Source organism: Eulemur rufifrons, chromosome 29 (genome assembly GCF_041146395.1).
Source record: "Eulemur rufifrons isolate Redbay chromosome 29, OSU_ERuf_1, whole genome shotgun sequence".
In the NCBI taxonomy this organism is placed as follows: Eukaryota; Metazoa; Chordata; class Mammalia; order Primates; family Lemuridae; genus Eulemur; species Eulemur rufifrons.
Window position 1 is genome coordinate 30,492,739 of NC_091011.1, and position 24,709 is coordinate 30,517,447.

The 24,709-nt window shown below is 38.7% G+C and overlaps 1 protein-coding gene across 1 annotated transcript in view; it reads right to left on the reverse strand.

The window, feature by feature from the left end:
- DNAH11 (dynein axonemal heavy chain 11) overlaps positions 1 to 24,709 on the reverse strand; it is a 305,641-nt gene that overhangs the window by 79,133 nt on the left and 201,799 nt on the right. Inside the window, exons 57-63 of the mRNA XM_069462413.1 lie at positions 22,290 to 22,436; positions 16,588 to 16,701; positions 14,360 to 14,503; positions 13,550 to 13,732; positions 12,177 to 12,278; positions 8,923 to 9,061; positions 2,840 to 3,006 (exon numbers count right to left, since the gene is read on the reverse strand). Coding sequence (XP_069318514.1) covers positions 2,840 to 3,006; positions 8,923 to 9,061; positions 12,177 to 12,278; positions 13,550 to 13,732; positions 14,360 to 14,503; positions 16,588 to 16,701; positions 22,290 to 22,436 — 996 coding nt within the window. The remainder of the gene's footprint in view (positions 1 to 2,839; positions 3,007 to 8,922; positions 9,062 to 12,176; positions 12,279 to 13,549; positions 13,733 to 14,359; positions 14,504 to 16,587; positions 16,702 to 22,289; positions 22,437 to 24,709) is intronic.

The following is a 24,709-nucleotide window of genomic DNA, read 5'->3' on the forward strand; positions in this document are numbered from 1 at the left end:
TATCTCCTTCCCTGGGCCAGTTCCTAAGAGAAGAATCTATCTCTTCCGCCTCTCTGTTCTCACTTCCCACTTGCTGCGTGACGGAGCAACCTGGCTTCTGGCTCACTCCAGCATCGTGGTTACAACAGACCTTCTCATTTATGCATGGGACGACACTTTGAGTTCATCTCTCACTCGTCTCTATGACTTTGACATTTCAGACTATTCCCATCTTTATACTCTTGTCTCCCATGACACCACCCTTGTTTGGGGGTTCTCCAATCTTTCACTGCTTCTTCTTCTTCTGTCTCTACTCCCTGTTGACCTGGCAGTGTGGAATTAGCTCCTTGTGCTTCTAAACCTCTTCGCAGATGACCTCACCCCTACCTGTAGTCCTGACAACTACACAATAACTTTGTTGTCCAACTCTGTATTGGTTAATGGCACGTGAATGTTTTAGAGATAACTTAAATTCAATGTTCCTAAAACCAAACTCTCTTTTCTCCCAAACCAATTTTAATCTCTGGGGATGACACCTCATGTACTTACGTTCTTCCCCTCGCTCCCATGTTCAATCCATTGCATTATTTTATCAACTCTTCCACTGTGCCTGCTCTGGAATCACTTCCTGGCTTGCCATGTCTATTGTCATTGCTTTGTCTAGTTCATTGTCTTCTGGATTGTTATCTTAACAGATCACCTTAATAGCAATAGCCTCTTCCCTCTCCAAGTCAGTTTCCTCTGTGGCCAGAGGGAGCTTTCAAATGTGTGATTCAGACCACGTTACAGGCATGCTTAAAAACCTTTGATGATTCTTCCTGCTTTGGATAAAGTTCAAACTCTTTTTCTTAGTGTAAAATATGGACGTTATAACAAGGCCCCCTTACTAATTCCGTAATAGAGATGAACATTACAGAATCAGTAGGGGGTGGTATTATAACCCGCACATTATAATGACATGTCAGTACATCTACATTTTAATTCATCTAACATTCTAATACTTAAATCACCTGAAACTCTTTTATTTGCTATGAAGCTATGAAGAAGAGCCCTAATTGTACTTTCCTCAAATGGTTAATCAGTTATTCTCTCACCATTGATTGAGTAATCCATTACTTCTCCCACTGATATGCAATGTATATTTTAGCATATATTCATTTATTTTAGAAGTATGTCTTGACACTCTGGCAGTTCCTCAAAGATTAAACATAGAGATCCCATATGACCCAGCAAATTCCACTCTAAATATAAACCCAAGAGAAACGAAACCTAGGTTCACACAAAAACACCTTGTACATGCATAGTTGAATGTTCATAGTAGCACTATTTATGATAACCAAAGATGCGGTAACAACTCAAATGCACTTCAACTGGATGTATAAATAAAATGCAGTATATCCACATAAGGGAATACCATTCAGGCATAAAAAGGAATAAAATACTGATGCAGGCAACAACATGGATGGACTTTGAAAACAGGCTAAACAAAATGTTAGTCATAATGTAATTCATACACATTGTATGAGTTCATTCACGTAACGTGTCCAGAATAGGCAAATCTACAGCTTTGTGTAATAGATTAGTGGTTGCCTAGGCCTGGGGAGGGTGGGGGGTGGGGGGGGTAAGATATCTAATGTATATGAGATTTATTTTAGAGGTGATAAAAATATTCTAGAATTGACTGTGGTGATGGCTGCACAACTTTGTGAATATACCAAAAATCATTGAATTGCATACTTTCAATGGGTGAATTATATGGTATGTAAATTATATTTCCATAAAAAGAAGTACTACACATTTGCAATGTTCCAGACTCCATTCTAGGATAGAGCGGTGAACAAAACATAAAATTTTTGCTGGATTTTACATTCTAGCCAGGTTAGGGGACAGATATTAACCATTACAAATGAATAAATAAAATATTAGAACTTTCAGAGAGTAATACAATTCCTTTAAGAAATGTTTAATATAAAACCAAGGCTGACACTACAAATATATCAAATAACTTAGCTACAAAAGGATTTTCTTTTGAAAATGATTAATGATGGGATGCCTTTAAAAATGAGCTTTCCTTAAAACATTTAATTTTATTTAACTTGCAAAAATTCCATTGACATGTATTTAGGTCATAAAAACAACCACTGTAACAATTGAGGCATTTATTATCATCAATATAGGACATTAACATACAGAAATATTTAGGGTGTCTTTAAATATTCACCAGAAGGACTGGTTGTGTAAACTGAGAGTCTGTTCCAGTCAACTGTGATGACAGTGTCTCATCGCCAACAGAGGCCTGGATGTGAGGAGGTCTGATTTCATATCCTATGTGAGTGGAGTCGAGTCACTTAAACTTCCTGCCTCAGTTTTCTCATTTGTACAAAGAGGGTCTTACACTAAATGATTTCACATCTTCCAAATCTATTGTTTCACTTTGCATAAGGGTTTGAATTTTCAAATTTACGATAAACTATTTTTATACTTATATTCAAAATGCTACATGTTTAATCTGAAGGTGGTCTTAAAACATCTTTAACCAATAAGCCATAATATTAAGAAAACAAAGTTTCATGCTCTTCTATAACACAATGATCCAAATTTGATTTTGGTTATCGGTTTTGTTTAAAGCATTTTTCCAACCACAACTCTATCATTTACATGGTTAATTGTTACCTCCCCGTTTGAAACCATCATTAAAATAAGAAAGACTGCAACACACAAGAACCATCTCCTTCAGAGCAGAATTTCCAGTTAGTTATTGTTACGGAGGTACAAAAGTACCTAGAATATACACGGTTTTTACCACTGAAATTTCAATAGGACGGTTCCAGGTGTTGACAAGGCAAGACACTGCACTTACCTTCTGTTGAAGAAAGGAAACCCACTTGCAGTTCACCAGGTCCTGGCGATACGGCCTCGTGAAGGGTCCGACATAAGACACAAACGCTGCGGTAAGGAGGACGTCTCCACAGAGGGTCTTCTCTTGAGCTTCAAAGGACTTAATAGACTGACCCCAGCGAATCTTCTCTGACTGCAAGATAAAATCACTCAGATGTAATTGCAGGGTGAGCATCAACTCAACAAAGGCGATTACGGTATAGCACAGTGTAAGCCTGTGTCCTTCTGCATGGTCTCTAGAAGGAACAGAATGTTACTAGTTGGCGTGACTGGTATAATCTTTCATGTGTTTGAAACCCATCATCATGAAGGAGCTCTCAGACTTCAGTGGAGTTTACTACAATGTGACATCAGTTCTTTAACATCTCCTTCTCACTGGATATGCTAACCTTTAATTATGACTGAGGTCCTTCTCGAAAGGCTGACGATCTCTCCCCTGTCCCTCTGGAGCAGAGGGCCAAGAACTGTGGCAAAGAATGAGGGACGTGAGGATACGTAATGTCAGCCTGGCCATTCTCCATTCTTCCCGCTTTTCCTTACGCTGCCCGAGGCAAACTTTTGGTTTATTTATTTGTTTTTAACAGGTTGGTAATGGGCTGATTATAGACAAAGGAAAAATGACAAACACCACTCATCTTAATTAATTAAAACATAAATCCATCTATCCTGGAGTCCATTAATTAAAGCATAGTGCCGGTAGTTACTCAACTTAGTTGATTTTTCTAATATAATCACGAAATTGGTGGAGGAAACTATGACATAAGTAAAAAGATGGCAATCAGGACTTCACTAGCCTTGAAGACAATACTCTCAAAGAATGCCTCCGAAGTCCTTATATGCACTTGGATGGCCATTTAAAATCTGATTTACAGGTTAAGTGTGGGGAGCCCTTAATATTGGATTTGAATAAAACTGCAATAAATATGTATGGATTGTCTGAATTGCAGGATAGTTCACTAATTTACTTTGTTTTAATGTATGCTAAATATTAACACAACATTCTAAGAACATGCAAATTAATGGGACCTGGAAAAGAAAACCCCCACAATGTGAAAGTACAACCAAAGGAGCATTCTGTGGAATTGCATTTTCCTCATGAAAGAAGAAACACTACAGAAAACAAAAATGACATGTGTCAGAACAGATTGGAATGCCAGATTCCTTCAAGCCATCTTAATGCCCACAACACTGAGGTCATAAAATTAGCATGTGAAAATGGTTATCAAAGCTGTTTTAAGATTGTTTTCTTGCTTTTCTTGATAAAGATCACCCCAAGTTATCTATGTAATTAAATGCTAAGGAACTTCAGTTCTCTAACCCTCTTTATATAATTTATTACTCCCCTTCCTCAGCCACAGACAACATATCCATTAATTTTCAAGAGAAATCTCTCATTTGCCTACCCTCCATCTTTGTTGTTTTTGGTTTATAAATGATAAACAATAAAGTGCACCCACCTCATTCTCCAAAACAGCTTTGAAATTTGAAGATTTACTAAACATAGACTTACTGGCTATTGAAATCGTCAATAATTTTACCATACCACCCATGTAACATAAATCATTACTGACACTGGCTAACAAGGGTTTAAAAGTTGGAACATGTCCTGTAATAAATTTCTAGACAGTTAAAAATCACTATAATTTTATTCTAATGCATTATAGATTGCCTGTAATGTCATCCTGGCCGGGGTGACCCATTTCTAATTTTGAACAGCTGTTCAGCTCAGGAGTTAGTTAATGATTAAATATAAATTGCCTGATTTATTAGTCTGAATGGTTGAGCTTCCAGGTCAATGCTATATAGACAAAATCATCAGTCTTGATGTTTTTCAGAAGTTAACTGTCTCCTGTTCTAGTCAGAAAGAATTTATCCTCAAAGGAAAAGATCTGACATCTTCAATTAATCCTTTAAAAAAATATATATTTTTCCTAGTTAACATTACACAATCTTTTTTTCCTGTCCTCACCTAAACCATCTTGAGTAAGTAAAGCCTTTGGAAATATTGGTGTTTGTTAGAGACACATGGTAGGGCCTGCTTTTCCCTTGATAAAACTTTCAGACATTCTATAACTATTCCAGGAAAACAGTCTAATTATAAGACACTTTTTCTTGGGTACCTCGAAAATGGTGAACACTTCCAACTGTTTAAATCTTACCACTTTAAATGGAAGTAGTTGTAAATACTAGCAGTAGTGAAATTTCTCAACTGACCTAAGAAGAATGAGTCTTCAAAGAGCCCTAGATTTTTTTTTTTTTTTTTTTTTTTGAGACAGAGTCTTGCTCTGTTGCCTGGACTAGAGTGAGTGCCGTGGCGTCAGTCTAGCTTACAGCAACCTCAAACTCCTGGGCTTAAGCAATCCTACTGCCTCAGCCTCCCGAGTAGCTGGGACTATAGGCATGTGCCACCATGCCCGGCTAATTTTTTTTTTCTATATATATTTTTAGTTGGCCAGATAATTTCTTTCTATTTTTAGTAGACATGGGGTCTTGCTCTTGCTCAGGCTGGTCTCGAACTCCTGATCTCGAGCGATCCAACCCTAGCCTCCCAGAGTGCTAGGATTACAGGCGTGAGCCACCACGCCGGCCCTAGATTTTTTTTTTTTTAAACACAGGAGGCTTCCCTAATTCACCCATTCATTCATTCAACAAATATCTACTGATGCCTATGGCATGCTGGGGACTATTCTATATGCTTGGGACCAAGTAGTGCACAAAACAGATGAAGTTCCTATTCTTGAGGGGCTCATATTCTAGTTGGGGGAAAAAAGGTTAAAAAAAAAAGGGTTCGTGCATATGTATGTATGTACTATATATATATCTGTGTCAGGTGGTGATGAATGCTATGAAAAAATAAAGCAGAGTGGGAAGAGAGCTATAGAGCAGTGTGTGTATGTGTGTGTGTGTGTGTGTGTGTGTGTGTGTGTGCAGGGGGCAGGGTGAGGGCTCTTTTATGTAGGGAGGTCAGAGAAACCCAAATGATTAGGACAACTTTTAGCAGAGCCCTGATGAGGTGAGAAGCCAGTGATGTGATTATCTGGGAAGGGGAGAGTGTGGCAGAGGAAGAATCCAAAGGCCACAAGGTAGGGGAGCGACTGGCAGCCTGAAGTGGCTCAAGAAGGCCAGTGAAGACAGGGCCAGGGGGGAGGTGGCAGAGGTGAGGACAGAAGGTGTCCAGCAGACAGATCACGTTGGGCCTTGGGGTCAGGCGAAGCCTTTGGACTGCACTGTGAGCGAGACAATTAGCTGTTGGAGAGTTCTGAGCAAGGTGGTGACGTGAATGGACTTAAGTTTTCAAAACATCCCCCAGCTGCAGTGAGGGCAATGGACTTCAGGGGGTAGCGGTGGAGGCTGGGGCACGGATCCATGTGGCGAGGAGAAAGGAATGTCAAGTGTTGGGATGCGGAATGAGCTTTAAAGGCAGAGCCAATGGTACATGCTGATCGATTGCCTATGGGATGTGAGCAAGAGAGCAAAAAGTCAAGGGTGATTCAAAAGCTTTTGGTCAGAAAAACTGAAAGAAGAGAATCGCAGTTCCTGAGATGGAATGGAGGGAGTGGATTTTTCAGGATGAATTATGAGTTTATGCATAATAAACTATGAATTTCAGAGAAATGGTGGGTTGAACTTTGTGGCAAATTTAAGTTAGATTTTTAAAAATCTATAAGAAATGAGGTTATTGCTTAGCCCACCCATCCCAACATACATTTTTCCCCTCCTTTCTTGCTAGGAGAACCCCAATTCTGCATAGGGCGGTAATGTGTCCAGCCCCATGAGGTGGGCTGCGGCTGGCTAAGCCAATCAGATAACCGTGTTTCCCACTCTTCTGGCCTTTTTTGCAGTTAGGAACAGTCTAGTTCTGGCTAAAGAAACTGAAGTGAGAGTCTGCCAGAGAAGTTTCTAGGAAAACTTCAGCTTTTCTTATAAAAGGAGAAAAACTCAGCTGATACACTGTTGCCTAAATCTGGAGGTACAGTGGCCATCTCGGGACATGTAGGTGAATGTCCACCTACTACATATGCAAAGTGGGGGGACAAAGAGACTGGGGGTCTCTAGTCACCTAAGTCTACACTGATAATGGTCTAGCTCTAGCATTCTTTGTAACATGGGAAAAATAAACTCCCATTTGTTTAAACCATTGTAAATCAAGTTGTCTGTTAATATCACCTCTGGCTAAATGCACTTCTAATAGCACAGGTACCTATTTTTAGTGCAGTTATATACTTACCAGCTGAATGCATTTCTAATGAAGTTATACACTTTTTAGTTGTATACCTTATTACTTTTTCAGTTATATACTTTCTAATAGTGCAGTTATATACTTTATACTTAAAAAAGAACAGCTTTCTTGAGATGTAATTCACATATCATAAAATTCACCCTTTAAAGTATACAATTGAGTGGTTTTTAGTATAATCACAGACTTGCACAATCATCCCTACTATCTAATTTTAGAACATTTTCCTTACCACAAAGAGAAATTACCCATTAGTAATCACTCCCCAAACCCCACCCTTGGCAATCACTAAAATACTTTGTATCTCTATATATTTGCCTATTCTGGACATTTCATATACTTGGAATTACATAGTATGTGGCCTTTTGTGTCTGGCTTCATTTGTTTAGCATGATATTTTCAAGAGTCATCCGTGTTGTAGCACACATCAGCACTTCATTCCTTTTTACAGCTGAATACTATTGCATTGTATGGATCTACTACATTTTATTTATCCATGCATCAATTGATGGGCATTTGGGTTGTTTCTACTTTTGCCTATTATGAATAATGTTGCTATGAACATTTGTATACACGCTTCTGTGTGGACATTTAATTTCTTTTGAGTATAGACCCATGAGTGGAATTGTTGGGTCACGTGGTAACATCATGTTTAACATTTTGAGGAACTGCCAAACGGGTTTCCAAAGAGCTGGAACCATTTTTACATTCCAACCAGCAATGTGTGAAGATTCCAATTTCTGCACATCCTTGCCAATACTGTCATTGTCCCTATTTTTTATTATAGTCATCCTGGAGGGTGTGAAGTGGTGTCTCATTGTGGTTTTGATTTGCATTTCCCTAATGACTAATGATGTTGAGTATCTTATCATGTGCTTATTGGCCATTTGTATATCTTCTATGGAGAATGTCTGTTCAAACCCTTTGCCCATTTTTAAACTGGGTTATTTATTTATCTCTTTGACTTTTGTTAGGAAACACTTGAACACACATTATGTCTTTTGAGCATTATCACAATCTTCTAAGGTAGGTATTATCCACACCCCCATTTTAGAGGCAAGAAAACAAAGCTGAAGAGGTGCAGAGATTTGCTCAAAACTGTTTAATGCCACATGGTAGAGCAAATAAAATCAGTGAATACTGATGTCAATATGTTCTTCTAGTCAAGTTCAAGCAAGGGAAAGTTAATAAGAATTATAAGAACCCCTTATCTAATGGAATAACTATTAACATTAGCATGTCACTTGCCTATAAAAAGATATAACAACAAAAACATAAATCAATCACGTTTAGCTTGAAAGGAATGGTCTGCTGGTAGAATTCAATGGCAAGTGTGTATTAAAAAGACCAGACAACAGTTCAATGGCAGTTATCTAGCAGCTGTTCTAAGTTTTATAATATATCTTAAGAAGAACAAGCTTTATTTTTGCTTTTAAAGAATTTCACAAAGTGATAATAAAAGAAGGAAGGGAAGAAGGGAGGGAGAAAAAATAAGTAGACAGCCCACCCAGAGCTGTGGTTCTCCATTTTCTTAAAATGGACACAAAACTAAATTCTGGCAAAGTGTATGTCTTTTCTCTGTTTTAGTTTAAGATGAGGCTGATGTCACAGTGAGTTTATAGCTATACTAAAAAACACATAATTGGTCATTTCTTCCTTTTGGTAAGTTAGATCCATAGCATGAATTATCAGTAAATATTCTAATTTGTTAATTCCATGTTTATTTAGTTATTATTGATGGTAACTAATAAAATCCAAAAAAAGTGATCTGAATATTTTAGCTAGAATTTTAGAAAAAAAGGTTTAACTTGCCTCAAGTTCCTTGACAAGTTTGTTAGCTAATTCAATGGTTTTGCTAGTTTGATTCACCTCTTCTTGACACCGGACTTTCTCAGCTATCGCTTTTTCAAAGGAAGCTGTGAGTCTGCTCAGATTTCGATCCAGATCCTGAATGAAGAGTTGAAATTAATTTCTGAGTCATTTTTAGTTAAAACAGAAATATTACAATCATCTTAAAACATCTGTTATCTTAAAGTAAATGAAACAAACCTTTTTCCTTCCTTTGACTTCCTTTGACCTTTGCCCCTGTACCATACATATTTTAGGGAAGAAGGGGAAGAGGGATACAGTGATGAATGCATTGTTCCACCCTAGACTAACAGTTCACCACGCGGTCTTCTTGCCTTCTTTCTCCACTGGGCAGAGTGCAGGGAGTGACTGGGGTGAAGGAGGTGCCCTGAAGACTCAAACACACTGGCTGCGCTGTCCCCCTCTGCTCAGACCCAAGCCTCATCCTCCAATACCAGCTTTGTTAATGATAAGGGAGATCTTTTGGTTCTTCACCAACTGACTCTTTCCTCACTTGGTTCACACCTCAGGCAATGAAGAGGGGTATTAATTACTGGGCTCTTTAGATCCACCCTGGCGAATCACATTTTTTTTTCCTTTTGGCAATTGGGGATAGAAACCCAGAGGTAATCCATTGTCTTTAGCATGGACATTAAATGGCTTCTGATATTTACACAAAGCTGTTAAGCAACAGATGACATTTTCCTAAAAGTTTTAGTCAAGTTGACAGCAGGAGTTTTAACCACTAAATGAAGACAATTTTTATAAAATTATTATGTTTATCCTAAACTTGTCTAAATCAGCAGTTGTCGTTCACCTGTCTTATACTGGTCACCAGGTATTTATTGAAGAGTACACCTGGTGCTGTGGTAGACTGGACAGAGAGGAGGGGTGGGCGGGTCACCCAGGAAGGGAATGGTGAGCAGGAAGATCTGTTAGGAACAGCAGCCTCGAAAGATAAAGGGGGGTGCATTTTTGTGAGAGGTGCTGAAATTACCCATGCTGTAAGGAGAAAGCTTTGGGGATTATTAACCATCTTATAAAAATAACATCATAAAGGATGCCTTCTAATTACTGAATAATAAAATGAGAGCACAATTTAATCCCTTTCTGGTATATTCAAGGAGTCAGTGCCTTGGACTCTTCTCTGGAAAGTTGATCTCATTTTTCTACTTTCGATAACTTGCCCTGAAACCTTGGAGATGATATTAGAAAATGCCTCCCCCCACCTTATTTTTTTTTTTTTTCTGCCAAATTGCCAAGTGGTGGTCCAGCCATAAGCAGGCCTAGTTCACACTCTGTTCTGTAATAGACCCACACTCTGGGCACCAGATTCTAGACCTGCTCAGGGACCAGTGGCAGGATTTACTCTGACAGGAACATCCTCCCTGAGGTCTACCCCCAGCCCTCACCACGCCGCACTCTTCACACTCCTGCCGGACAATCTCTACATGTGTAATCTCCATGCCAGCCACTCCCAAATCCGCGTTCTTAAGCCAGTCTTTTCTCTCAAATTCCAGTCCTAACTGCTGAACACACACACATGTGGGCTTTCCACAAAAAGAGGGTAGGAACTCAGATTTATGAAGTGTCTGCTGTGAGCTGCACACCAAACAGTATCTTAATACATCAGAGTTCACAAGTAGGAATGACAGAAACCACCTCTAGCTAATTTAAGCTGAAGGGAATTTACTGGAAGCGGGTGAGGGAAGTCCCAGGAGGGAAAGAAAGGCAGAGGACCACATCCAGGCACCCAGGAGCTCCAGATGGTCTTGGGGGCAGGAGCTGCTTAAAATTTGCACTGGGACACTATCTCTGGAATGCACGAGCTCTGCTTGCACTCTTTTATTCCTTTTGCTCATGGCTCAAATTCTAGACATGAAGGGGATCAAATTGGCAAAGCTGGCATCATATATCAGCCCTTAGCTAGAATAGGGATGAGCACTCCAGCTAAAAGGCCCACCTGAGTGTGTCCCATAAGGAGAGATTATTCCCCCCAAAAAATCAGGCTGTTATCACTCAAAGAAGGCGGACTGCATCTGGGTAGCCATTGTAACGCCACCTCTTCACTCCGTGTGCACTGCTCCATCTGCCTTTCCAGGACCTGTGTCCCTCCCCTCTCTCCGTGTGCTGTCAGCCAGCCTTGACTACATCTTGCCTGAGCTGAGGCCCTAACAGGACCCACTGTGAAGCCTTCTAAATTGTCTGCTTCTAGACCCTTCCCTTCCTCCAGTGTCCATTCAGTTGCCAAAAAGCTAGTTTGATGTCATTAACCTATTAAAATCTTTCAAAGGCTCAATGTCACTAGTTAGATAAAATTTGAATTCTGTAGTATGAAACGCAAAGAATGCCTTTGCCCACCTTTGCAAGCGTACCTTTCACTGCTCCCTGATATTCCTGACCTTCTCCAAAACATCCACTGCAGGGCTCTGGCCTATTGGACTCTTCAAGTGTCCCAACTGCTTCTTCCCTGCTCTCCTTGTTCTCTGCCAGGAATACCTTTCCCATCCTGGTCATTCCGGTGACTGCTAAGCAATGTTCAAAGCCCATGCCAACCACACCTTCACTAAGAAACTTCCTCTAATTTCTCTAGGCTCAGTACTTTTTTGGAGCTCCTGTTGCATTCTGTATATAGTCACAAATATGCTTATAACACTGGGCTAGAGTGATTGGTTTACATATTTGTAAAAATAGTCATGATGGTAATATTTGCAGCTAATATTCTTTAAGCACTTACAATGTACCAAGTACCATACTAAATTCTTAATATGAATTACTCTTATTTAGTCCTCATAATCCTACCTAAGAAGTGGATGCTATTATGATAGCTATTTCACAGATGAGGAAACAGGCTCAGAGAGGTTAATTAACTTATGCGGGGTGAAACAGTGAATAGTGGAGCCAGGATATAAGCCAGGCGGTCTGGCCCCAGAAGCCTTGCCTGTAATCACCACGTGCTGCCCTCCTCATTCTACTATCAGACTGTGAACGTTTCTTAAGTGCAGGCCACGAACGTTTGCACTTTTCCAGTTCAGAGTCTAGCATACGGCAGATAAGAAATACCTCCTCAATGAGTATATAAATAAATACATTCATGACAGATTGAATTCCTCTGTTTGGTAGGGCTCAGATATTGCCCTGTCTGCAGGTGTGATCCTAAGGTGGAGGCAGGGACCACCTCTTGGGAACTTCTCAGGTTATAGTTTGCACTTACCACAAGCCTTTTCCTGATAGCCTCTAGTTTCTCAGTAGCTGCGGCCAACTCCAAGTTTGCTTGGGCTAATGCTTGGCGTTTGGGCTCCACGTCACAGTAGACCTGAAAATTCATGAGATAATAAAGATGCAAAGAGGATAAGTAATCATTCAATCCTACCTAGCCTGGAAGCTTTACAATGAAAATCTCTAATTCCCCTGGTAACTTGTTGTTTGTTTCTTAGCCATGGTCCCACCTAAAGGCAGAGCAAAATCCACATAGCCTTCCACGTTCTCTCTGATCTGCCGTTAATTACTTATTTACTCTGGACCTCAGAGTAACAAGTACTTGCTTAAAAGTAGTACTTTTAAGGTAGGTCGAACACCATTAAGATACTAAAATTGGCTTGTCATAAATCATGGAGAAAATCCTCATATCACTAGAAATTGCAGAGTGCAGGAACTATAGCTAAAGTCGAGATCAGTCTAGCCTTTAAGGCAGAAAATAAGAATTGAGGAATCCTCTGAATGCAGAAAGGACAGTGGGAGATGCCCTCACACAATATTAACCACATTCTCACTTTCTTTTCCAAGTTCCATGACCACCTTAAGTGCATGTTCTTTGAATGGTATAAAGGATATAACCTGGTTTTATGAAAATTATTTTGGGAATGGCATCAACTATAATTAGCTTTTTCTCAGTAATTTCATACTTGAATATAACATACAACCCTCCAAGACAAAAATGAGAGTTCTTCAGAGTCAAGGGCCATGCATCGCTCCCTTTTTATATCTAGTACTCTGCAAAGTGCTTGGGACATAGTTGCCAGGCAATAAATATTTGCTAAATAAATGACTAAATGAAATGCTAACCTCTATACTGCCCCAAAGTGCAAATTTTGGATTAGATCATATACAGGAAAACATTTATCTGTCATTAAAATATTAAAGCAAAGAAATGGTTATTTTCTCATTTAACTATTAATACATCTACAATAGACATGGTATGACTTTTTGCTTTGAGAGCAGAGATTACATGGAATTCAATTTGAATTCAAATTTGCAGTTGTTTCAAGTCAATATGGATTGGGTATTTAAATGCAAATAAATATAATTGATATATGTAACAAGTTTTCATCTAACTAAATCAAATTAATGACTGCTCTTTTATCTAAACTAGCTAATCATTCTACTTCCCCCAAAAGATAACATTTCAAATATTCTCCTGTATAGAACTGTTTACTCTGACACATTCATGTCTTATTCTTAGAACTACATATCCTTACTGAGAAAACTAAATATCAAATTATTTCACTTTTTTTGCTGACCTAGAAACTGATATGTTCATGGCCTTTTGTGGATAACACTCGCAAACCCTCGGATTAGGACTGATACCTCATAGAATTTAATGATGTTGATGACCCAGGCGCAGAGACCAGCTGCTGCAAAAGATTTGGTCCGAATCAGGTTTGGATTAAACTCTGGGTCTTTCAAATACTGTTCATTCACCACTTTTAGACAGTTCTCTGGAATGTGCTCTTTGTCATAGTTAATTAATGCTTGCAAAAAATCATCAACCTGCAAAGCAAAAAGACTTATTGCAGTGAACCCATTTTGGCTGTAGAGAAAATTCCAAGATCAGAAGTTAAAATCAGCTTTTAGGACTCACATTACAAAAGCAAAATTGGCAAGCTACATTTATCCTACTGTTTGACTTTTTCAGTCTTTAGAGTATGAAGTTAGAATTAGCAATGGACACTTTTAAAACCTCTTCTATCCCAGGGTAAAATATTCAGTCCCAGCCCAGGAGGTACTCACATTTTGAAGAAAAGAAAGGCATAAAAGAAAAAGCAACACACACCAAAAAGCCTCTTTGCTTCACCTTTTTGTACATTAGTAACGTTTTTCCAGCCTAAGAAATCCATGTAATTTTCTCCCTCCTACACTTAACTGCTTTCATAATTTTGCAAATAATTAGCAACCTTCCACCTGCTGCTGGCATTGATTTAGGTATGCCATAACCCCAAGCTAACCTCCAACTTGGCAAACAAAAACGAACTCTAGAGAATATATAGCAGATTATATTCAGCAACTATGAAGATGATTTCTGTGGACTATGAATATCATTTGCTATCAAGCGTAACCACAGGACTGAAAATAGTATGGAAATTGCTGGGATTTTCATCTTGCCGGTCAGGCTAATACCTTTCCCATGAAGACTTTAGCTGCTTTCCAACTTCGGTCTTTGGGCACCCTGCCCCGAGGAGCCAGAAGGACCATCACGGCTGCAGTAACATTGGTAACCGCATTTGGGGGATTGGGAAAAGCTTTCAGCTCAGTGAGGTTGACCTGAAGACAAACATATATGCACATACTCAGGCTCAGTGAGGTCTGGAGAAGCACTGTTAAGTTGCCAAGCTGGTTGGTCTTGTTAGTGGCCACCCACCTCTCCTTATCACATCCATCCCGATTTGGTAGTTCTTTGCTGCCCAGGGACTCTACCTTGGGACCTAGGAGGTTCATTTCTTGCTGAGCACTTCTCTGGTACTCTGGAAATATTGCTATCCTTTTTTCGGCTGTAAGAAAAATTACCCATCTGGTATATCAGTCCTGCAGAGCCCTGCTCACTGAGGACAGGCAACGTTGTAAATACATAGGTTGTAAGATATTTATGGGTTCTATCCTGCTATGCAATATATTTGTATTTTAAGCAGACCCCTCCCAGAAACATAATTCCTTAGTTCAGCCTCTTAGTTTTGTTTTTCTGGCTTACACACACGGTAAGAAATATTTTCCGTTACACAGCAGGGACTCTCAACTGGGAGGGGGTCAACGTATGCTGAACCTTCTTCCCTACTCCTTAATCCCCTCAGGTCAGATCAATGATTTACCCAACAGATGGAATTAATGGTATAAATTACAAGTATCAAGGCAAATACTTTGGGGTAGGAATTACTCAGAACATAAAAGAAGTACATGTAGGTTCATGGTATGTGATTTAAAAAGCAAAACCAACCAACTAGCTGTTTCTTGTGATATCTTATGTGCAACATAATACACTCTTGCTTATAACACTTTGTCAAATGTTAAACCTGATTGGGCTCCCTTGTCAGAAACCGCCTATGTATTTGCCACAAGATTGCAAAGAATGGAAAGGGTGTGACAGGAAGAGCAAAAACAAAGACTTAAAATATGCTAATGATAATTGAGAGCTGGCTAACCAAGATTCTTTCATCATTTATAGATACACTCAGCTTTATATTTTAAGTGACATTAATTTATTTTGTCTGGGTAAAGAGTATTCGGAGAAAATTTGCAAATTTAGAGAAACACAAAGAAGGAAATAAACATTCCATTACTCAGAGATAATCAGTTTTTCTTTTATTTTTTTCTAATCTTTTTCTACACAGATGAATGCTCTTACCAAAAAAAAAATGTAGTCATATGATATATCCTATTTTATAATCTGCTTCATCCACTCAATATATCATGAACATTTTCTCACGTTGCTAAGTAGTATTCAACAGTATCATTTTAATGGTAGCAGAGTATTTGAAGGTATAACAACCAGTCTTCTATCATGGTATATTTATATTCTTTTAAATTTTTCAGTTTTATGGAAACACTATAAGAAACATCCGTATAGGTATTTTTGGCTCACAGTCAAGATTATTTTCTTAAAAAAAAAAAAAAAATACTCAGAAAAGGAATTGAGCATTTCTTTGAAGGGCAGTGAAAATCTAGTACTGCTCTTGGAAGTTGAATCTTAAGAACCTCATGCCTGGTGATTTCCTGGGATTTCCCCTAGAGGCTGGAAGAACCCCAGGGCAAGATTAGCTGCTGGCTCTTAATATAAACATTACCCACAATCTCAGTTTTCCTTGCACTATGCTTGTGATGAACACAGTTTACTTTCTCTTATGGGAATGGGAATGCTCAATGAGGTTTTACTAATAGCATAAAGCTAGAAGAAATGGGGGGGGGGGGTGGACCAAACCTAGGTGTCTTTGTTACCATTGTTCTTTCCAGGAGGGTCTCCCATCAATGCTACTCTTTATGTTCCAGAGGAAATAAAGAATTCCTTGCCTGGTTCTTAAAGCAACACATACTGTGAAAAACTGGAATTGGGCCAAAGCCAGTTGCTAACAATCCAATTGCCTTTCATAAGAATATAGATCCCCTAGTGTTTCTTGGGGTGCAGTGGGTCAGAGTCCTGGATGGGAAAAGAAGTTGAACTATCATGATCCTGAGTTCTGTTTCAAGGTCTGTTTCAACTTTAATATTTTTTGAGTCTTTCTTCCCTTAAAAAAAAAACAAAAACAAACCCTTGTGGCTGCATGGGCTATATTCCTCAGCTTAGTTATTCAAACTCTAATAAACTTTGAATATGATTTTTGAGGAAACCTGCAAACCAACCACGAAATCATCTTTACCCTGTTGAGTGTATCGAGTGCAGCTGCAGCAGCCACCAGTGCAGGCTCAGCCTTGACTAAGTCAGCCTCACATTCTCTCTGCTTCTGGGACACTTCACTCTGAATGGCTGTCACCTAATTGGAGAGGAAAAGCACACAAATCCATGTACACAAATTATCATCTTAGATATCTCCACTGAAAAATGGAGCTTGACTCAGATGCACTGTTAAATAATTCATTTCTCTATACTTTGAACAGGTGAGGAATTTTTCAAAAAGACTAATTTTCCTCCAGGAACAGTATGCACACAAAATTTTGTAACTGTTCAAAATACACAATGATAAATCCCAACACAAATGGATTCAAGAATCAAAATGCTCTAAGAAGGGCTTTGTTTTAATTATAAATTAATAATAAAAATTAATAACAAAGCAAGATTAAGTGATTTCTCTGTTCTTTAATTTTCTTTTTCATCGAGTCCTGGACAAGTGAAAATCTAGGCTAGGCCAGTAACTTAAGACTACAAAACATCCTTGGCTAGAATTCTCTATTTAACTTTCACTTAGAAGATATATTGGCTATTTCTTTTTCTTAAGGAACCCAGTGTTATTATTATCATCATCATCATTATTATATCTTAATACCTTATATGTTTTAGGGGATTTTTTAAATTTCAAAATATTTAGGGGGTACAAATGTTTTAGGTTATATGGATCACTTTAGTAATGCTTGAGTCCCAGCTATAGGTGTGCCCATCACCCAAATAGTGTTCATTCATTGTACCCATTAGGTAGGTTTTTACCCGCCTTTCTCTTCCCTCTTTCCTCCCCCCTGTTGATTTCCACTGAGTTTTACTTCCCTCTGTGCATATGTGTGCTCATTGGTCAGTTCCAACTTAATAGTGAGTACATGTGGTGTTTGTTTATCCACTCTTGAGATACTTTACATAGGAGAATGGTCTCCAGTTCCATCCAGATTGTTGCAAAAGATATTAATTCATCTTTTGGCTATTTCTTAAAAACAGATTTGAAGCTCTTTTGTTTAACTGCTTAGAAGATGTTCTATTCTATGGTCATGGATTGGGTGCTTACCTAGAGACAGTATTTTTATAAAGACTAACTAGTGGTTTCCCCAAGGACCTGGTAGGAAACCATAGATACAAGAGCCCAGATCTGTCTGTGCTAATGGAACAATGACACTGATGCCCATTATCCTACTGTGGGTCCAGTGGCAAAGAGGGCGCTGCATCAGCCTCTCGATATGACCTATAATGCTGATAGAGGAAAGCCATGTTGGTCAACTCAAAACAAAATGAGAAGCTGGGGGGAGGTTATCCGCCTCTTCTTAGGATACCTATAGGATTTGAATGACCAGGAAGACTGAATTTTTTAGTCCTCAGCAGAAAATTTGAGTTTCAAAGCTGTGACACTGGGCAACCAGGATCTAGTCACCATGGGGGACAGTTCCTGCGGTGATGGTGATTGTGGAATATAAAGGATGAACAAAAATGTATTTCTTCAGATGTGTTTGGAATGAACAGGCTTAACTATACCATAAAATTAAACACTGCTCACAACAAATTATGTTGTCTACTACAGCTTTATTAGCCTTAATTACCCTTCTCCTGATTAACCATTATTTTGCTGTGTACTGCACCTTTTATGAGCATAATTGGTTCGGGGTAGATATGTGGCCTCCTGCTAATACACACTCAGCTGCTGTTAATGTAAATAAGAAAACCCTGCATGCTTACTGAGAACTCCTCCAAAACCACAACCCTCAAAAACTGCCAGGAACGGACCATGAAAACTCTAAGAATCCTACATTCTCAGTGTGCTAGAGAATACCGTTTCAGATGAAAGAGAGTGTACGTGAGTGAGTTATTACCTCAGGTTTATTTATTTTCATAAGGATATGGCAAATCTACAAATGCTGTGTGTTGCCATTTATAATAGCATTATCTTTAATCATTTTAAGATTGGACTCAGGATCACAGATTTTTAGGACTGGATAAAACCTTAAGAAGTATTTCTTTTAAGTTTTATTTCTATAAGCTTGGGAATTGCTACCCTTCTCCTTCTCACTCCTTTACTGATATTGGAATGTTTTTCCTTTAGGTAATTTTTATAAACAAAGCAATCTTGAATGATGGATAAAAACCCACAAATACAAATGAAGAAAATACTCTGGGTTGGTCAATTTACTTCTCATTCCCAATACCTCTTACCCTAAGGTGCAACAATACTAGGCAAGTGAAAACTCTGTATATCTCATTGATGCGGGAAGCCGCAGTGTGCAATTTCCTCTGCCTGATGGCTGGCGGTCAGCAAGGCTCAATCTACTGAGGCGGGAAGAGCTATGTGGGTCACCCGCAGTGTGTGCTTCCCCTCTACCATTACATGTTAAAGCAGAGATTTGGAGACAGTCCCGTCCTTGGGTACACCCAAGGAAATTCTCTGCCCTCCATTAGTCAACAGCTCCTTGCGGATGTTCATAAGATCTAGTGGTGATCACAGGGAGAGAATAAAGTCCCAATAACTGCTTGGTATGAGCTAAATTATGTCCAATCAAAATTCATATGTTGAAGCCCTCACCCCCAGTACCTCAGTCTGTATTTGGGGATAGGTCCTTTTTTTTTTTTTTAATTAATTAATTAATTTATTTTGAGACAGAGTCTCACTCTGTTGCACAGGCTACAGTGCCATGGCGTCAGCCTAGCTCACAGCAACCTCAAACTCCTGGGCTCAAGGGATCCTCCTCCCTCAGCCTCCCGAGTAGCTGAGAGTCACCAGCCCGGCTAATTTTTTCTATATATATTTTTAGTTGTCCATATAATTTCTTTCTATTTTTAGTAGAGACGGGGTCTCGCTCTTGCTCAGGCTGATCTCGAACTCCCGACCTTGAGCAATCCTCCTGCCTCAGCCTCCCACAGTGCTAGGGGGATAGGTTCTTTAGAGAGGTGACTAAGTTAAATTGATGTCTTAGGCCCTAATCCAATCTGACTGATGTCCTCACAAGAAGAGGAAGTTTGGACACACACAGAGACAGGAGGGATGAATGTTCACCCAGGAAAGACAACGTGAGGACACAGGAAGAAGGCAGCCACTTACAAGCCATGGAAAGAGGCCTCAGGGGAAACCAAACCTGCTGACGCCTTGATCTTGGACTTCCACCCTGCAGAACTATGAAAAAATAAGTTTCTGTTGTTTAAGCCCCTCAGTCTCTGGTATTTTGTTATGGCAGCCCTAGCGAACTGCTACTCTGATCCTATCTGCCTGTAGACTGTAAGAAATTCCTGATGGGCCTCCAAAACCCAAACACACCGACATTTAGAAGAGAAACACACGCAAAATCTGACAGCCATTCAGAATTAAGGAGGATGTTCAGATTTTAAAGGGATTATATTAGTAGTTCAATTTAGAAGGTATTTCCACTCGCGAGGATTACACCCCTCTCAAGGGAGAAAGCAATTTGAAAGTGACTGTAGGATTCTCAGAATTTTAGAATTTGGGGCTGCTAAGTTGAACAAAGATGGAAGAAGAACCAATTTTCTCAGGCTTAATGGTGCTTGTGTTGTTCCAAGTCATTGCTGGCAACGTGCCAGTGGGTTGAGTGGCCCTTGATTATTTTATAAATTTGAAGCCACTATCTCAACCTGCTTCTCTACATAGGCTGTCAAGATGCACAGCAAGGCAGTCTCTAAACCCCAACATAGGTTTAGTCATTTTAAACGTAGCAATGTACTTTGTGAGCTACATGGCATTACTTTTTAATTATTGTTCATGTATTAAGCTTTGAGACCCCAATTTCATAGGATCAGGAAGAGGCCGTATTCGCCCCCTTTATAGTATAGCATGTCACCTAGCACGTTGCTGAACATAGGACATGGGTTAATTTATAAGATGCTATGTAGTTTAATATCAAATAGACCTTCCTTCCATGACCACCCAATTCCAGATAGTTCCTTCCACCGTCACATCTATTCGATTTTCATCGGAGCACTTATTACTAACTCGATGTGCACTTGTTCCTCAACGTGTTACTTGTCTCCTGTCAGTCTTTTCCTTTGTAATGTCAGCCACACGGGGCCACCTTGCTTGTCAAACATCCCCAGTAGCTTAGAACAAGGCTGGGCAAAAAAATGGATGTTAATATTTATTATTCATAATTAAATAATCTCCATGGATAAAATAAAAATTTATAAATATTATTTTTATTTCTTGGTATGGATTAAATATAAAAATAGTATGTGTCTTTGTGTTTTATGAACTTCACTAAACAACCTGTCAGATGAGTTCTAATTTGCTAAAACCATTTTCCCCCCCTATGGTAATAATTTTGCCTTAGGAATTCACATGTAAAAATATCTTTAGAGTACTTGCTATATTTTAAGATCTCCAAGACATATTTGTGGTAATATGTAATGATATAATAATTACTAGAACATCACACACTTATGTAATACCTGAAAAATATTCCCTAGGTGGAATTAGCTTATGATAATCACACCATGGGTGATACCTAATTGTTTAATATAAATTTTTATAGTCAGCAATATAATGTACTTTTAAGGACATTCTCCACTTATCTGAAGCTCAGGGGAGACATTTCTGACCAGAGTTAGGAATTATATGCACACTGGCCATGCCAAATGTGCCTCATCTTCATCTTCAAATATGCTGTATCTTATTTTTTAAAACTGTTTAGAGTTTTGATTTTTAGTATCCTTTTCAAGTCTTCAGTTGTGCAAGATAAAGGAAAACATGCTCAATACTATTAAGAAAAAAAGAAAAACAACCCAACTGTATATGCGTGACTGGCAACACCATTGGAAAAACTCAAATATTTCCTGGTATACTAAAATACAAGAATAATGACATAAAGGCTACTGATTGAATGGCTATGAGAGTGTTAGCAATTTTTTGTTAGTAATTTTTTATTAATTATTTATTGTATTGATTATAACCGTTTGTCTAAAATAAGAAATTTTTACTTCACACAATGTCATTCAATTTTTAAACAAATAATGATTAATTATCTGTTTACCGTGCTCTTTCTTTTGGGAAATAAGATACACAAAATAATGTCTTCCATTTGTAACTGAAGTTTTGGTAAAAGAAGAGGGCAAAAGAAGTTGTATTTATTTCAGAATTACTGGAAACCTGAGCAGAAAGAAACCAGAATCTAGCTAATCTTAAAAGTAATTAGTTCCAACAATAAAACATAATACAGAATGCCAGAGCCTCAATCGAATAAAAAAGAATAAATTTCGCTTAGGACTTAATAATAAACTCCAGTTGTATTATTAAAATGCAAAATTTGAAAACCATCTTGCAAAGTGACGGAATGGGCTTTGTTAACAATTGAGTTGTTCAATTTGCCTAAAAACTGGAAACCTTTAGAAACCTCAGAGGTGACTTCCTGACCTTTACTGTATTACAAATAGGCCTGATGTTCAAGATCCACATCCATTATATGCTTGAATGAGCTCAGTATTTATTGTTCTTTCATATCATTAAAAGAGCTAAAAGGTTGGGGAAATGCATAATGCAAAGAAAGGTCAAGTGGTAATCATGGTGTGAAATGCTGTTACATGTGTAACTATAATAATTCTTTAGACTTTATGCTCCCTGGAGAGGAAGTTGTTCAAAATTGTTCACCTACAAAGGTTTATTTTGTGCTAAATATAGCTCAGCACTCTAAATGGTGGAATTAGCCTGACCTTTTGCTCCTCGGTGTCGGCGATGGCCTTTTCCCGGCTCACTTTCTCCGTCTGAAGCCCGATCTTTGAGATCAGAGCTTCAGCATCATGATTTCTCAGCTGCAACTCGGCTTCCTGAGAGGCGAGTCTGGCTTTTAGATCTCCCACCTAAAGGAAAAGTTATTATTCTGACGTAAAATTGCATTGGTAACAAGAAATCCCAGATATAGCTTAAGGTTGAGAATGATTCAGGGATCCTTAACAACTTGTATCTTACGTTTCTCCCCGATTTTGCAGTCTCAACTGCAAAAATGCAGCCCCTCTTTTTTTTTTCCACATGAGAATGAACAGAATAATATTTTCCAATGGTTTTGTGGGAAACAGAATTATTGTGTCACTACCAGTACCACCTAGAAGTTTCTCTTTGCTGCTCAATCTGTGCAGTCAGGGAAACACCAGCAGAGGTCCCTAAGTGAGCACACGCCCTCCACGCCCCTCTGCCTTCTGGTCCTAGGTGGCAGAGGCCAGCAGAGGGACAGCAAGCTTGATGATGGGCTGGAAGAATCACGCCTTGTACTCTCTAACAGAAGACTGCTGGAGGATGCAGGTAGGTTGAAGATATGAGTACTCCTTGCCTGTTTGCAGATAAATTGGTTGCATACTGAAATGCCCGCTGCCAGGTTTTACCTCTTCCCATAAAACATGAAATGGCCCTCTTGATTTTTTTCACCTCATAGGACATTAATTCATGATCACACAGCTAACCCAAAATTCAGCTAATATCTGCTAAGAAGAGCAAACAAGATGTCCTCTGTGGGTATTGGTATGATGCGGCCAAGAGCCCAGTGAGTGTCGTGGATGTGTGTGTGTCTCCCACCACCCACCACTAAGTAACCCCGGTCGGCACTTGTGGAACTCAGTCTTTCTGAGGCATCAACAAATCCATCTGGTGAAAAGAATGATTTTGCTCATTTTTCAGTTGGGATGTCATTAGGTTCAGAAGGTACCACGACATTCCCAAGTGTGGAGATCATGTAAATAAAAGCAGAAGTGAAGTGCTAGGAGAAAACATGACTCAGTTCTCAGAAATATCTGGAAGCAGCTCTATACTTCCAGATAATTAACTCTCCATTCATTTTTCAAAAGTATAAATATTACTCTTTTTAAAAATCACTGACGCAAAGAACAATCATATTTATTTTGACTCAATTGCTAAAGACATTTCAGTGGTTTTATCTTGTAGAACAACATCCCATTACTGTATTCCAGTAATCGTGTAATCCTCACTCAACACAGTTTATTTACACTTTACCTAAAAAGCATGATTACTACTATGACTGCTGCTTGTACTATTATAGTGTAAGCGAAGACTGAATTTTTTTAGCCTTGCTATGAATCCAGGGTAACTTTCCACAGTGACATTTACTTTTCTGTTCTCTTTAGCCATGTGAAAGTAGTTCTATGTTAGGCCATAGTTAAAAGAATCATCCATTTGGAAAATACAAATAAAACCACCCTATCACTAAACACCTATTAGAATGGTTAAAATAAAAATTATTGATAACACCAAGTTCTGGCAAGGAAGCTGAGAAATTGGATCTCTCATACATTGCTGGCTGTAATGTATCATGTCATAGCCATTCTGGAAAATATTTACTCGTTTTTTATAAATATAAACATGTAATTACCATACAAATCAATAATTTCACTCTTGGGCATTTATCCAGGGAAATGAATTTATGTTCACACAGAAACCTGCACATGAATGTTCATAATAGTTTTCTTTATAGCTAAAACGCAGAAATAACCTAGATGTCCTTCAGTGGTAGAACGGTTAAACAAACTGTAGTACATTCATACTCTGGAATACTACGCAACAATTTAAAAAGGACACATTATTGATACAGCCAGTAATTCAAGAGAATTTGCTGAGAGAAGAAAACCAATACCCAAAGGTTACACGTTATATGACTCCATTTATACAACATTCTTGAAATAACAAAATTATAGAAATGGAGAATAAGATTAGTGGTGGCTAGGGACTAGGGATTCAGTGGGGAGGATGGAAAGAGGGTGTGTGTGGTTATAAAATGGCAACATGAGGGATCTTCATGTTGATGGAACTGTCCTGTGTCTTGACTACGGCAGAGAATAACCTGACCTATATATGTGATAAAACTGCATAGCACTAAACACACACACACACACACAGACACACACACACACATACAAGTCAAACTGGAAATCTGAACAAAGTCTGTGGATTATACCAATGCCACCTTCCTGGTTTTGCATTGTACTATGGTTATGCAAGATGGAGCTATGTGACATGGACATTTCTCTGCTATTTTGCAACTTCCTCTAAATCTATAATCATTTCAAAATAAAAATAAAGCAAAAAAACAAACAAAAAAAAATCACCCAGAGACTCAGAGGAAAAC